This window comes from Vipera berus (assembly GCF_964194415.1).
Source record: "Vipera berus genome assembly, chromosome: 5".
Classification (NCBI taxonomy): Eukaryota; Metazoa; Chordata; class Lepidosauria; order Squamata; family Viperidae; genus Vipera; species Vipera berus.
Window position 1 is genome coordinate 24222052 of NC_138207.1, and position 17011 is coordinate 24239062.

General features: G+C 37.8%; 1 protein-coding gene across 1 annotated transcript in view; it reads right to left on the reverse strand.

The window, feature by feature from the left end:
- Positions 1–1163: 1163 nt before the first annotated feature.
- Positions 1164–17011, reverse strand: part of TIPARP (TCDD inducible poly(ADP-ribose) polymerase) — a 35849-nt gene continuing 20001 nt past the window's right edge. The window contains exons 3-6 of the mRNA XM_081329335.1: positions 9338–9506; positions 8391–8572; positions 4402–4671; positions 1164–1936 (exon numbers count right to left, since the gene is read on the reverse strand). Coding sequence (XP_081185461.1) covers positions 1489–1936; positions 4402–4671; positions 8391–8572; positions 9338–9506 — 1069 coding nt within the window. The 3' untranslated portion in view covers positions 1164–1488. The remainder of the gene's footprint in view (positions 1937–4401; positions 4672–8390; positions 8573–9337; positions 9507–17011) is intronic.

Consider the following 17011-nt stretch of genomic DNA (forward strand, 5'->3'; position numbering starts at 1 on the left):
GAATAATTTAGGGCACAGCTGGAAATGCATTACCTAAGTAGGCAAGGGAGAGGTTTTGGCAATCTCAATGCAACTAACTTCTTTCATTTTGAAAAGCCGGATAACATTCTAGATAACACAGGAAGAGTAGCTTGACAAAATATTGAGGGAGAAAGGAAAATGAGAACAATTTAAAAAAAAAGTTAAAACACACAAGGGCATCAGCTTCTGGATGAAAAAATAAATGAATTGGCTGAATTTGGAACTTACGCCACACGGGATCTTTTTTCCTTCATCTCAATTTTTTTTATATTCATATTCTTATAGGATACTGTCTGTCATAGTGCAAAAGTTTCAATCCAGTTTAAGATTCAGTTGAGCAGAATGCATATAGTTTGTGCTTTTCAGAGACCTAACACTTTTTCCTATGAATATATGTACACACACACACACACACACACAATCTGCTGCTTTCCAGTAGATATTAAAACAATGGTTGTTGCTTGTGCATAGACCCACCCTTACTTCTTAATTAGGGCCATTATCAACTGGTGAAATTAGCAGAAAAATATGGATGCAAGGTGTACAACTAGTTTCCACAATGGTGGACTCATTGTCAAACAAGCTGCTATCCAATGAACTTGAAATTAGGTTTATATCTCACACAGGCTTTTGTGTGTTCCCATTCAAAAGAAAAACAGGAAAACAAACCCTTTCTAAGTATAAATCAATTGTATCATCTCCCCAAGAATGTCCTTTTGTTGTCTTTATCTCTTAGCCATCTCTTCTCATTCATGAAAACCCCCAACTGTTGAACACTTAAAATAGAGGGAAAGGAGCCATGAGAAAATGAAGAGTTTGTATGAACCAGTTGGCTTTCCCTTCCTGATATTAGTCTGTTTTCTGTGGGAGGAACTGAATCCCCAAACCTGTCCCTTCTAGGGAAGCAGATAATGTATTGCACTTGGGCATATTGTCAGTAGATACCTGTACAGGTGCAGAGCTGTGATGCAGCCACACCTGTTCTCGAGATACAATTCAAAAGTGAAGCATTTCACAGTAAAGGATCAAGTACCTCCAAAAGCCCAAGAAAGAGGACAGATAAGATGTTCTGACAACTTCAGAACAGCAAGCATTCGAGACAGACAAATGACAAGTTTTCAAGATATCACTGGATCACACTATTAAGTTTTTAAAACATTAAATTTACTAACATAAATAGTGTTTATAACAAAAGGCACAGTTTTTTCTTCTTAGCTATAAACAATGGAAAATATTTACAATTTGCACAATTGGTCTTTTCAGGATTATTTTTCCTTTTTTTTTTGTTAAAAAGGTTATTTTTCCCCTCCCCGTTCCTCAATACCTTTATTAAAACTTCCAAAACTGGATTCCTTCCAAAACTGAATTTCTTCTCCCCCTAAAAAAAGGGGTCCATTCTACAAACAGCAAATTAAAGTCCATTAACAACAATAATTTACCAATGGAAATTATTTCGCTCTGTCTCTCTCAGATGATAACAGTGTTACTAACTTCTTCATATTGGATAACAAAATAAGGGTAACTCTGGTCATCGTTAAAAATAACAAAAATCTGTGGTTCAAAGTAGTTGTCCACACAGGAATCATACAGATCACTGGTGATGCTGGCAGGGTTCACAGGTGGAGGTCTTCTCATGGTGTGGTTCCCTACTGTGTACTTTCCGGTCAGTACTTTTGCCAAAAACATGTAGTGGATCCCTTTGGGTGACCGCTTGGAGAAATTATGGGAGTAGCTGGCTTTCCGAGCAAAGTAGCTACCTTGCCCGAACATGGTGGCGTGTTTCCCACATACCCGAGGGTCAAAGTTGTGCTTGCAGATACCATCTACCACGTCTTGGGAGGTCCCATGGAACAAATGTCTTTCATTCATAATCTTGTCTAACCCAGTCATTTTTTTAGACATGTATTCTTTTTTCCTGGAAATGAAATATAGACACATATATAGGTATATCTTTTCAAATTCCTAAATGTTAAACTCTGCCCAATGGAACTTAAAAAGAGCAAGACATTTGGTAGACCTTGGAGCTTGAGTGGTATGTCTTTGCCTGAAATAATCTCCAAAGCTCTCCTCGATTCATGTCTGGAGGACTGGGTGACTTGCTTTCCCCACTGCTTATCTGGTGCTCTTAGCTATCCTTAATAATTGTTCCCATTGCCAATGCTTATCCTGCTTCCTTTGTGCCTGTTTTGATTTGTTGCCAAATGGTATTGCCTGATCTTTGCACACACAGAATGTGAAAAACCAAAGAAATCGGCTGATTCCACTAGTTTTCTCTGTTGAATGGCATCTGCCAATAAGACCAATCACAGTCTTGCAACAAGAATGATTACTACTGGCCTATACTTGCCATGCCTAAGCTGTTTCCTGTGATTCTCTTTCTACATCTAATTCTGTCATCACCTCAGTTAGATAAAATTAAGGTTGTTAAATTTCAAAGCACCATGATTTCTTCTTCAGGAGGGACCAAAGCAGTTTTACTGCATGTGGTTGAGAGGTCTAGCACCACTGCACAGTTCTCCTAGATCCCTAATATAGCACAACTCTTTAGAGAAGCAAAATGACACCAAACATTGCAGCGTTGGGTTAAAAGGGAAGTGTAGGCTTACTTAATGGGTAAGTATACATAAGTCTTTACATGCTTTGCAACTTCTGTGAATACCATACAGTTTAAAGGAGGAAACACTACTTTCACATTAGTAAAGCTAAAAGATGGTGTACAGGTAGTTGTCCCTTAATGACCATATGTTTTACGACCATTTGAAGTTATGATGGCCATGGAATGAGTGCTTTAGGGCCCAAAAAGGACTTTAGCTATCATAAATGATCAGGCTGCTCCCTTACATTCATGTGATTGCATGTCAGGCAGGTCAGTTTACAATCGGCCCTGGCCTTCTGTGGTCATGTGACTGTGAAGCATGTTTGTTTTTTTTGCCTGCTTCTGCAAAAAAAAAGGCCTACTCAAAGGAAGGGGTTTGCTTAACATCAATTTACTTAATGATTGCTGCAAAAAGGGTAGAAAATTACTTCTGGTCATGTGGGTGCTTGACTTATGACCACAGCAACTGTAATTCCAGGCTAAATTACAGTCATAAATTCAAGACTACTTGTAGACCTGCCTTACTTGTAGGCTAGGAATGAGATGGAGGCAACCCCACTGACATGGCAGAAAGAAAAACAATGCCAGGCCATGTTTGTACCATGCTTAAATGAAATGGTGAAAAGTTCTAGCAATACAGAACCTAATTATAAAATGCAGGAATAGTAGCATTGCAAAACTCGTCTCCTGGGTCTACCACCTGCCTTTCTTCTTAAGGAGAGCATTAATCCTGACAAAATAGTCAAATGTGACTAAGATTTAGCAAACAATTGTAAGTTGCTAATCTGTACCCTTTCAGAGGGAAAGCTGGGAACTAGAATACTTGGCTCTACCATAACATTAATTTACTTTAGTGGTGTTTTTTTTTAAACAGAAAATGCTACTTTCCCCCATCCCAGATGGTTATTTTACTATCAGCATACAGTACAATATATAGAGGTGATATTCCGGGGGGGGGGGGAGCAAATAAAATTTGATTTTGTAGCTCTATTTGTAGGATATATCACTGGGATTTCTGCTTTTCTCAGTTTTGGGTTAGAAGCTAAAACATGGTGCCAACTTAACAAAATGAGAGAAGCCAGGAAGCTCTATTCAAATTCAATCAGGCCAAACAAAACAGCTGTTCATCATGAAGGCTGGTGCTTCAACAAAAGGCCTCTTTCATAGGTTGAAAAAGAGATGCAGGTTTTAGTTCAGAGGGTAGCTTTCAGCAAAGCAGGAGCCACTTTTTCTGTCTAGGCGGCACTCCTTCTGAACGATTTGCACACAACAAATGGCCATTCCTCATATTTCCCTACAGACAGCTTCTGCCTGCAATTTTCCCCACTCCAATGTAGCTGAAGTCCTTGTTTGTGTTTCTAAGGACAAGCTCTTCATAGACGTCTAGGTCAATATATAAGGTGGTGCAGCAACTGCCCAATTTAAGGAGCAAGTTTTGTTTAATTATTTAATTTATATGCCATTTTTGTTATTTTTACAAATAATTCAAGGCACCGAACACAACTAACTTTTCTCCTCCTAGTTTCCTCCCAAACAACAATCCTTGCCAGGTGAGTTGGGATGAGTGTTTGTGATTGATCTAAGGCCACCCAGCAAGCTTTCATGGGTAAGGCAGGCCTAAAACTCACAGACTTCTACTTTCTAGCCTGGTACTTTAACCACTAGATCATAACGGCTCTCTTGTTGAAGGCATTGGCAGTAAAAAAAATTCGTTTTCAAGAGATGTCACTATTATTGTCCCACCTGTCCCAAAACCGGAGATTATTTATCTGATCTTGACCTACCTCTTGTACTTCTCCCACAAAAACTGGTTTTGAACTCGCAGTATTTTCAAGATTTTATATTTGGTCTCGGGCACAGTCTTATGAAAGAGATTATAAATGGTTCTGTAGCTTTTGTCTTCCTTTGAAACAGGCACTTGGATAAAGTCCTGAGCTGGGTCCATGCTAATCCACGTTTCTGGATAGAAACCAGGAGAGGTAACAGCACTTGGGGATAAAACTTGTGATGGGATAGATTCTGTCATTGGCACTGCCATGTTGCCACTAAGTGTCCTGGAGAAATTTGGAGAGAAATGAAAGAAAAGGAATTAATAGGGTATCTGTAAGTCAACCAACCCTGTCGCAAACCTACACATTTGATTTCTTTCTCTTAAAAACTATTGCACAGTTTCAACCTATTATTTTCAGTCCATTTCTCTAACCCAGTGTTTCTTAAAAGCATGGTCCCAGAACTCCTGGGAGTCCTCCAAGACCTTTTCAGGGGTCACAAAATAAAAACAATTTGCCAAATATTGAAGGTAGTTGCAAAAATTTAAAACATGTCACTCTTTTCATTATTTACTTTTATTTGTCAAAAAATAGAGGGAGATTTCATGAAAAATGTTTTATTTATGCTAATATCTAATGGGTTGTTATTTTTACATGATTTTATAAATGAATATTCAATAAATACATCAATTTTATTTTAATACTATTAAATACTATTTATTACAATATTTTTAATACCACCAACAATATTGATAAATATAACCTATACAGAAAGCTGTTTGGGGTTCCTCCATAATTTTTAAAAGTGGGAAGGGTGCTAAAAGAAAAAGTTTAAGAAATGATGCTCTAACCTCTCACCCTGATGCTGAACGTTTTGGTCTTCTAATGTGTTAGTGATCCTTTTCTGTTATCTGAACTTTGGTAAGCATTATCTCTTCGCTGAAGTTATTAATGAAAATACTTAAGACTCTTGTGTCTTGAATTAAACCACAAGGCATAGCAGTTTGATGAAGAACCACTGATGACTTACTCTTTAATACAGCTTTCAAGTTGGCTACGAATCCGATAAATAAATATACCCTCCATCCCATTCTTGCTAAACCACGTCATGAGTACTTTGTCAGATATTTTGCTGAGGTCTAGATTTATTATCTCCACAGCCTTCCCTCAACTAAGGAAGTTCCCCAATCTGAAAATAAGATTTGTTCCCAAGAAATCCATGCTGAATTCTTAACAATCTGCATAATTTTTACAGATCTATGTCTCATAACCTATTTTGGGATCTTCCCATATAGCAATGTCAGACTGATTGATAGTCCGTATCTTGTATCCTTCCTTTTCTCATTTTGTAAGACAGGAATATATTTTCCTTTCCCAGGTTTGTGTTATTTTGAACTCTGTCCATGCTCCTTTTATAGAGTTTTGGCCAGACTATTGCCAGGTTACTTCTGTATCCTAGAATGCAAGTATCTCTGACCTAGAAGGAATTGTTTCATTTAGGTCAGTAAATACTCTCACTTACAGTATATTTCTGTCAAGCCCAATCTGAGAGAGATTCTTTCCTCAACTAGGTTTTCCTAACTGTTTGGTGGAATGCATATTTCTTACATTTAGAAGGTATCTGATGAAATACTCTTAGTTGTTATTAACATGTTTCCTACGGGTACCTTATATCTGAATTTTAGTTATCTTGACCCGATCTCTACAAATTTGGGCTACTTGCATATTGTTGCCTTTGGTGACCTATTCTTCTTTCAAGCTCCTTTATACCGTATATGCATAAACACACAGGTTTGTTTTTGGTGTTTTTTTTCAGATTTTCACTTTATAACTACATTATTTGCTTCCACTGTAGTTATTGTAATTATCCCCAACTGAGTTTTTAGTTACGGTATGTTATTTTTAGGAATTCCCATTCCTACCCATCTTGAATTCCCTTTCCCTATTCCTTTTGCTGTCATATAATCCTATTAATCCTTGTTTTAATCAGTGTTATGTTAAAATTTAAACCTTTAATTGCATTCTGCTTAGTGTCCCATCCTAAATGGAATTTCAGCATTCATTGGTCACTTTTGCTCAAATTCACATCCTCTATTAACTCTTCCCCTATTGGTTAAGTTAAACAAAGAATGGCTAATCTCTCTTGTCTCCTAGACAAGAGAAAGGTCAGGAATTTCCTGGAAGTAGAGGGCTTGGCAGAGTTTGTCTCCCAGCAAACTGCCGCAGTAATTAAAAACCCCCATCACAACTAATTGATGCTTGTTGAAAGATCAGCAATTTTCTCCTTTAAAATAACCACATTTTCTCTTTGGTTGGATGATCAGTGGTAGACACCAACAATGAAACTATTTTTATTCCACTAATTTTAAATCTGATGCTCTCAATAGAGCTATATATGTGTATATGTATATGTATATGTGCTGAACGACGGCAATGCCAAATGCCTATTAACTAGCTCTTAGAAAGCAAATAATGCACCAGAAAGAGCTAGATCCAGGTGAGGTCAATTCCATTTTTGGTCCTTTCAAAGTCAATGTGGTTCATGCTAAATATAACTGGTTTTTCAAAGGAATTTAAAGGGAACTTGAGTGCAAATTTGACTGGATCCAACTAATGGTGTTACAAGAAAAGCCATCCAAAGAATTAGGATTCAATTCCAAAATAAGTGTATGCCACAGTAATGTTGTCAAAATATATATTGTCATGTTTCCAGAAAGAAATATTTGCAAGTTGTTCACTTCTACATTGAACTGTTCAGCAGTCCAACCTGCCTCGTTCCCAACAAAACAGAAAACAAATTTTAAAAACAGCAGGAGAAACTGCTGAGAAATGGAAAGTGACTTGAAAATGGAAGTCCTTTTTCAGCCCATGCAAAAAAGGCTCCCCAAATGTTTTTTTCTATTAAAATCGAATTTTTACAAGTTTTTAAAATCATTTCTGGCTGCATACTTTTACCAATTTAACAAAAGCAAATTGTGTAAAGCTAGTGTAATTCTACCCTTATTTAAAAAAAAAGTTACGTTCAAGCTAGTTTGTTGCATTTAGCATAAGTGAAAACTGTGTACCCTGTACAATCCAATCAGATTAGTAGCTAGTCAAAGGAGCAGAATCATTTAAAGAGAGAGGATTAATAGAAATTCAATAGAAAAAAGAGGGAAGAAAACAGGAGCGCAATTCAGTTCAGTGTTTCTTCAATAGAAACCAATGCAATTAGTATCTACAGTCAAAAGAAAGACATCTGAGAGGACTGCCAGGCAGAGTTGTTGGCATCTGCAGTCCAGATAGGACAAGTAATTCCATTGCTAAGTAATGTGGATGTAAGGTGTGACATCACATGATCATACCAACTTATGACAGCAGTTCAGGCTGCCCCTGTTGCGGTCATTAGGTGAATTCTGCATGGTTGCAGTGTCCTACACTCAAATAATCACCATCTGTGACCTCCTGTTGGCTTTTCCATTAACTTTGCCTGTTTGAAGCTGGCAATGCAGATAGCAAATTCATGCGACTGTGGGATGCTGTGGGGGTCTTAATTGTGAAATTGCAACCATGTGACTGTACGGATGTTGCAATGGCCACAACTATAAGGACTGACCTCAAATACCCTCATTCAGTGCAATCGTAAATTTCAACACTCACTGAATGGGTAAACCTTGAATGAGGACTACCTGTGGTATTAGAAGAACATTCAACAAAGCCACTGTCTGTTCTGTGTGTCTCTTTCTATTATGTTGAGTATGCATTTGTGTGTGCATGATGGAGGAACAGATTGTTTGTTTATTGATGCTGTCATGGTTTTAGTTGTTGGCAGCAGCTTTTAGCGGTATGTAAGCACCAGGAAGGAAGAACACGATGTTTTACAAAAACAAAGAATCAGCTAACACTATGACCAAGACAAAAAACGTATTAAAGCTACGTAATCAACTTATATTGTATACCTGTGCCACCACCCCATGGTTATTATTGAGGACCCCAAGAGATACACAAAAGATTGCAATACTTACTGCAAAAACGGCATGAGAATCACACAGGAGCGGAAGAGAGGTCTCTTCTTGATTTCTCTTCGAACACATTCATTTTGCTGGAAGCCATCTTTAATGTTCAGGATGTAACGATTGTGCCATGTAACAAATCGGACCTCTGCCAGCCCTCGATAGTTGGCTTCTTCTATCAGTCGTACTACAGGCTGTTTGAAATAAAAAAAATCACTTAAAATCTATTTCATGTTCACCTTTTTTATTTCATAGAATTATTCATCAGAGTAACCAACGCTTCCATCCTCCTTTCAAACACAGCCAAGCTTTCTTACTAATTTTAATAGAAATGGGATCGTACATAATGAGCTGCTCATAGGTAGGACAGACCCACTCAAATCAACAAGCCTTGAGTTAATGGTAGACATCTAGATCTAAAACCATTGAAATCAAAGCAACCCCAACCCAGAAGAAGGATCTTTCACAATAGATCATATTTTCTCTGGATGCTGGGAATTACATTTCCCTAAGAAATGAAATGCCACATGTTGTGTATCCTTGTAAATTTGAAACAGCCTGGCTCAACTTTGCCTGAAAGTCTCACTTTCTTCATACAAGGAAGTAGATGAATAAATGAATATAATATGTATGTAAATCCTTTGAGCACATCCCTTATTTTGGTATTAAGAAAATTACTGTTCTCTGGACAGCACCTTCAAGCATTCAAGGCTCTTAAGATCAACCAAAGGGGCAATTCACTATGCCATAAAAAGAAGTCATGTTATAAAGCTAACTGAGAAGTCATGTTATAAGGCTAAATAAGCCTAGCATGAAGTACAAACACAACCATTAGGTCTTTAACTGACCTGATTCAACATGTTGCAGAAACCCAATTAAAGCTTCCTGACTAAGTGGTAATTTCAAAGCAAATTTCCACAACCAAACCCAGTATATTCCCCCAGCAATAGGAAAATTACCTCAGAATATTCTCTCCAGCCAAAGTGATCCCTGCAGAAATATTTCCAGACTGTATTATAGTTGGAGTCAGTACTTGTGCAGACAGGTGTAGACAGTCTCCTCAACTGGTCAAACTCAGTTGTATCATAAAACGTCAGGGCACTCAGGTCTACCAAAAACTCCTGACCTCTGAAGAAGAGAAGATGACAAAAGGTTCAGTTCCTCCATTTGTGCAGAAATGGATTGAAAGTTATATCAGCGGTACTATTTTTACAAGCGCTGCCTTCTGGGACTGAAAGCAAAATAAACTAGTTCTTAAATGAATAGAAATAATTAACTATAGGTTTCCCATTATTCCCATTAATCCCCCAATCAACCCTCAACTCTCCATTCTCTGGAGCTTTAATTTAGCTTAGCTTCTGCTTCAAACAGATCTGCAAGAAGGATATTACTAATTAGGATGTTCTAACAGTTTCTATGAAGACATATAAATCTTCCACAAGAATCTTCAGTCCTTTCATGCTCCATTCTCCTGGTAATTTTTATTTTAATAATACACATTGTCTGTTCTTTCATATCTATCTTTCTTAATGATCTGGAAACTGAACAGAATATGGGCAGAAACAAGGAAAAACAAATGGAGATATTTTGTAGGGCTATCAGACTTGGGTTGAAAACCTCAGGGGTGTCAAACTGCTGGCCCACGGGCCAGACGCATCATGGCAAAACCATCCCGATACGTTGCGCGACGTCACGAGTTTGACATGTCTGCTCTAGTGATCATCTGAATAACGAGGTAGTTTTTTAAAAAATCTCTTTGTTGCCCCTTAAGTCTGCATTTTTGCAGCCCTGTTCTTTGTTGCCCCTTAAGTCTGCATTTTTGCAGCCCTGTTCTTATAATTTGAACTATTGAGACCAAGGAATACAAACTATGCTGCAATAAATGATACAAACACCAGCACCACTATTCAAAACCAAGACCAGGTGGAATTTAATCTGCCTTCTTTGATTACTTGACCAGCATTGAAAGACTTCCTTCCCCCTTCTTCATCACCACTGTGATAAATCCCAGACGGATTTATGCATGTATAATGCAAGGCAATGCTTGCTTTGTAGCAATTTAGCTACTGACAAAAATTATTTTGGGATTTAAGATGTTTTCATAATATTGTTGAACTACTTCTAATAATAAAGGTCCTTTATGTTTTTTATTACCACATATTTTATTACATTTAAATTATTTACTAAGATGTTGTACACTGCCTGCAACAGGTGGAGATATTTTTAAATTAAACAAACAAATGAACAAACTGTTCCTTACTTCACAGCACATTCATAAGCTGGGGATCTCCAGAAATAGGGATCGAACTATCCAAGACTAAATACAACTCTTGTGTACTTTCCAGTGTTGGCTGCGTTGGTCTCTCCTTGTTCTGCATTGCTATGGGAATTCTTATAATAGGTGTGATTGCTTCTTTGGTTATTAGCAAGAACTCCAGGAAGTGGAAGATAACATGATATTTTATGGTACCATTGTTTATTTGCAGTAAGTCATCATATCCTTGTAAAACAGAAACGGGGCAAAAGACAACTACTCCATATTTTTTGCACTGAGCATAGAGTTCATGGTTCAAATAACCCTTTCCATATGGCCTCCTCCAGGTGTAAGATAATTTGTTTTGTCATGAGTTACAGATTCATGGGCCTTTCTCCTTTTCTTCATTACCAACCCAAGGACTATTCCTACTTTGCACAAAGCCAATGGGGTGAACATTCTGAACATGGACACTTAAGGCACTACTTAAAGAAACATTACTGGGTTTACACATAATGCTAATCAAAATCACTTTATCCAGTGTCTACCTGTCAGAGGTAGATAATTTATTAGGAGATTAAATAGGATGGGAAAGGCATCCTTGGGGGAACAGCATGAGGAAAAGTATCACATTTCAAAACTCCAGAGTTTACTCCATAGGCCACTTTCTTGTATTCTTATAAAAACACACTGTAAGAACTCATTAAGAAGTAAAGAAAAGTAGCACAGTCTATTGAATAGATTTTGCCTCACTATTACATTTTGTTTTTATAACATTGCATCTATTTTAGTATTAACAGAAATGCTTTCATTTTGAAGCATGGAAGACTAAGAACAGAGATCCACACCAAGATTTCATGTCCCATTTGCTGGCAGTCAATTTAGATGGAGAAATACCTGAATATGACATTTTTTTAAATAAAGTCATCACATTTTGAATTCAATCTGACAACTGCTTTTGTGAGCATGATGCGTATTGATTGCCTGCACATTCCAAGGGAGCTGCAGTTTATATTGTCCTCTTACAATTTAAGCTCCCAAAGCCTTAGAGGCAAAGGAAGACTTTAAAAAAAAAACTTGTTATTTCTCATAATATTATAGGTAGCAGAGTATTCTCTCTGGGAGCTCATCTACAATTCTTTTTAATGGGGGCAATCATTCTTTGAGTTTTCAGGAAAATTTACGGAGTGTTTTCTATTCCCCAAGTATTCATTTTGGACACTGCTTCAATAGTTTGAAGTAAGATAACTTGGGGCTCCTCTTCCCATCTAGCAGCTTGAAAGCATTCAAATGCAAGTAGATAAACAGGTATCACTTTGGTGGGAAGGTAACACTGTTCCATGTGCCTCGGCATATAGTCATGCTGGTCACATGACCATGGAAATTCTTTGGACAACCCTGGCTCCCTTGGCTAAGAAACGGAGAAGAGCACCAACCCTAGAGTTGGGCATGACTGGACAGGGGACACCTTTAGCTTTAACTTAGGACTGTTTGAAAACTACCTGATTCAGATTTAATTCAGAAATTTGTTTTGGAGAATCTAAAGTTTTGTGCTTTTGATTTACCATAGGAAAGCATAAAAAAAAATATCAAATGGCTCTACCTTTCCCCCCCCCCACTTTTCTAAAAAACTTTGATAACATATTCAGGCTCAGATATCTCTTCTTAGAGGACTTCACCTACCAGATTCCAGATGGATAGCATTTCAGAGACACACTTATCTATTTGAATTTTCCAGCCTCACTGTGAGTACCATATTTGCTAGGAAACTATTTGTTCAAATCTTTATATGACTTGATTCCCGTCTCCCTTCTACAACAACCTCATAAAAGAGTGCATATCAAACGACAGCTATGGACTTTAAGATAGTAATTAGCATTAGCTCTTAGACTTGCACGCTGCTTCACAGTGCTTTACAACTCTTTACATGTCAAACTTGCGACATCACGTGACATCGTGCAACGTATCGGGACAGCTTTGCCACTGCCGGCAGTGGGGTGGGCGCAGCTTCCGCATGACGCATCTGGCCTGCGGGACGGCAGTTTGACACCCGTGCTCTAAGCGATTTACAGCATATTGCCCCCAACAATCTGGGTCCTCAATTTTACCAACCTCAGAAGGATGGAAGGCTGAGTCAACCTTGAGCCCATCAGGATCGAACCCCTGGCTGTGGGCAGAATTAGTCTACAATACTGCATTCTAACCCCTGCACCACCACAGATAGGGGCAGCTATACACTCACAAAGAGTGACTTCCGAAGCTATGTCAATCCCACTGTGGGCAAGGAGATAAAATCAGCAACACTTAAAACTGTTTTTGCTGGATTGATTCATTGATTTCATAAGCACATTTTTCTTACTTATATAATGTAAAAAACACAATTTGAATGGCAAGTTAAGAGGCAGAGTATCAACATAGTGAAAGTAAGTATGAGTTATAAGAACAGAAAGATATGGGGATGCATAATAAATGGTGTAAATAAATTTAGCTATTTTTTAAAAATTTTCTAATCATTTATTTTAATTACTACCTCTCATTCCTTTTCTGTGCTTTGCATATGGTTACTTACTTTAAAAGGAATTAGGCTGGTGGCTATGCACGTGTGCATCTGAAACTTCATGGTGATTTAGAAATTCAATATTCAAATTCTGTATTGCCACACAGCTCGTTTGCAATTTCCTGTGCCTTCCAGATGTACTAAAATGGCAATTACCAGAGCATGGAGTCATGGACCAAATTTACTGTATGGCTCCTTTGAAACACAGCACTCAACCTTAGTTTAAAAAGTCCCTGGGAAAGAAAATAAGATTTAAAAATTGCTAAGGATGCACAGTCTAATTATACTCCTGTTTTGTGGACTATAGGAATGTTTTCCAGTTACTCTTATTAATGAAATGATGGTAGGGCGAGAGGAAGATTCTTTATAAAAGGACTGGGAAATGAAGTGGCAAAGATTCCCCACTACGAGCTCTAAGGAGAATAACAACATATAATGAACTTACTAGTTTTGTCTCTACAGCCACATTCTGTTCTTAATGTACCTTCTAAGAGACATACTCTAAATCAGCCTCTAATCAAAGGAAGGGTTGAATTTAGCTTGCTTTGCAGGAGAAGGCATGCAAAATTGTGCTAAAGTTCACCAACTCTCTTTAAAGCCTCTATAACAGATTATAAACACACACAAACACTACCTTGTTCTTACCACCCTGATAGCTGAATGAAAAAAATCTGCAAGCTATAGTAATAAAAACCAAGGAATACATTTAAAAATGGGGAGTAAAACTAAAGGTAAAGACCAAACTAATGACAATAAGTAGAACAACCAGCCTTAGAACTGACAATGAAGATAATTGGAGTGGTAGATGGCTTTTACCATCAAGAGTAAAGAAATAAACAGTCAAGAAATACACCACAGACTAGCACCTAGTAGAACAGTCATGAATGCCTTGGGAAATATATTCAAATGCTGTGGTGCATCATTTGATCAGAACTGTGTAAGCAACAGTTTTCCTTCTGAAATTCTATGGAAGTGAAAGGTTGGTTTTTGAAGAAGCAGGATATGAAGAATTGATTATGCCAAGATCCAGCTCTCTGGAAAAGGCTCTAAAGGTGGAAAGAAAGACAAGAAGATAAGCAAGGGGGATACATTTGGTTACAGTGAGGATGACTGCACCATCAGAAGAGCTGAAAGACCAAGTTAGGATAGACTGTCATAAAGAAAATCTATGTGGTTGCTAAGAGTTGAAAATGACCTAATGGCACATAATCAAATGAGATGTTTTTAAAACATCCAAACTTTGCAGTAGATCTGTGCTGAAGATGGCATCTGCTTTTAGCAAATTTGCTACTTAAAAAGGCCAATTCACTTCTGAGAAGCCGATGAGAAAGACATTGCCCTCTTTGTTCTTACTCAAAACAGATCTGTGCTGGGTGGAATCTCAAAGTTCAATTAACGTGTGCAATACTACTATGATTAAAGGTTTCGATATGGGTTATAGTTTCTTGCAATCTACCCCACCCAATAAACTGCACATATTCCCCCTGCAAATGAGAAGTAACACTTTGCACTCATAGACTGCATTTGCTATTCAAGACGAGGGCTCCAAAATCTACACAACTGGACTCTAGTGCATATGCCGTGAACTCCACATAGGTGTCAGGAAGGTATCCTGCCAGTAAATGCTCAGCTCCATTTAAGTTGCCCAGACTACTCCAAAGAGCCTTGGTGGAGCAGTGGGCTAATGCCTCCTTAAGTAACACCAGCTGCCTGCAATTAGTGCAGGTTCGCATCCCACCAGGCTCAAGGTTGACTCAGCCTTCCATCCTTCCGAGGTAGGTAAAATGAGGACCCAGATTGTTGGGGGCAATAAGCTGACTTTGTAATAATGCCGCTTGGGGGATGGGGCGAAAGCCCTAATAAGCAGGCATATACATAGAATGAAGGCTATTGCTAAGCACATTTGATTTGTGCTTAGATTGTAAGCTGCCCTGAGTCTTCGGAGAAGGGCGGGATATAAATGGGATTAAAATAAAATAAAAAATAAATAAATAAATAGGGACTACAGGATTGTAAAAGGCTTGATCTTAAAAAAAAAAGATAACATTGGAATATTCAAATAATTGGATGGGAAACCCCAGAACTGTAGGCTAAGCCTAGAAGTTGAAAAAATATCCCAGAACAAAGAAACTACTTCCATATTGTTGACAGGAATTCTTTATAGATATCTCTACAAATCACCCGGAATTCAAGTTAAAAGTGGCACAGTAAAATTGCTTCTAATAATTTTGCTGAAATTTTTAGCAACTTCTTTTTTTTTTATTTAAAAAGTTTTACAATACATTTTGACTTTAATCCCCCCTCCCCCACCCCTATCCAACCCTCCCTATCCCTCTCCCCCACTCCCTCCTCCCCCCCCCCCGACTTCCCAGAGCTAAATACAGGGCATAAAATCGAAAAACAAACATAAACACCCCTATGTTATCAACAATAAACTATAAATTCTATCTCTCTCTAGCTCATATAAAATGAGTACAAACAATATTAATATTACAAATAAAGTAGAAAAGAAAAAGAGGAAAACAGAAAAAGAGCTTTACTCAAAATAAATTTTCTTAATCCCAGTCCTTATTCATATTAATTTCAAAAAAAAAGAAAAGAAAAAAAAACTTTCACCTGCTATTTGCATTCTCCCACCTTTCTCTAATTTCCAAACAAATTCTCAATTACGCGCCAAAAGCGCCTATCTCTGTTAATCTTAATAATCTCCGACCAAACTAAACTATGATCAAAAATAGTTCTTGCATGTATCACGCCAAATGTCTCGCAGTTCCAAATCATCCTTAAGTTCAAATAAAAGTTCAAATAAAAAGAGTATATAAAAAAAGATTTAGGCAATCTCTAAGACAACTTGTTGTTAATTAGGAGCTTACATACCCATTCTTAGTTCAACACATACTTTAAGTCCATAACCCTAATATACTTTTCTAGCAAGCAAATAACATCAATCTTAAATTGTGTAAAATATTAAAAAAAAAAAAATTTCTTTCTCCTCTATAATAATTTTACTCCATTGACATTCTAATCTAAAAATTTAATCAGCAATCTTAACGCCCCAAAACTTTTGGAGCACCTCTGTCATGACCCCCAAAACTTCTTTAGACCGCTCTCCTCCCATATCTTCACTGTAAGCACACTTTGAAGATTCCATAACTTTCTGCTGATCTTGCTCTTGCTCTCGTCTCGCTCTTCTTAGGGCGGCACGCGTCATCTTCTGGCCTCCTGCAGCAACCGATGAGACTGTGACTTGATCCCCTCCAACACCATTGTCCTCTGTCTGTCTATCTGCAACATCTTGAAGCTTTCCCACACCGTATCCTTTTGCAGCTTCCAAAAATGATAGGGGGGTTGCTTTTAACACATTACTATAAAAATCACGTGCCTGAGCCACAGTAACCAAACGATGTCTTTTACCTTCGTGCGTCGCCACCAATCCAACTGGAATCTCCCATCTAAACTTAATATCACGTTTCTTAAGTTCCTGTACTAGAAATGCAAAATCTTTCCTTCTCCTTAGGATCTTCGGAGGGATCTCTTTTAAAACCAAAACCTCTTGCTCAGCCACTACCAAATTAGTATCATAAGCAGCTTGAATGACTTCATCTCTAATTACTCTCTTTGTAAAATAGACCACCACATATGAAGATGTGGCAACTTCATATGAACATGTAAGGAGCCGAGCAACACTTAATCCTCAAATGCTGAACTCAGTTCTGATTAGTCTAGATCAGTGTTTTTCAACCACTGTTCCGCGGCACACTAGTGTGCCGCGAGATGTTGCCTGGTGTGCCATGGGAAAAATTGAAAAAACACTGACCTAGG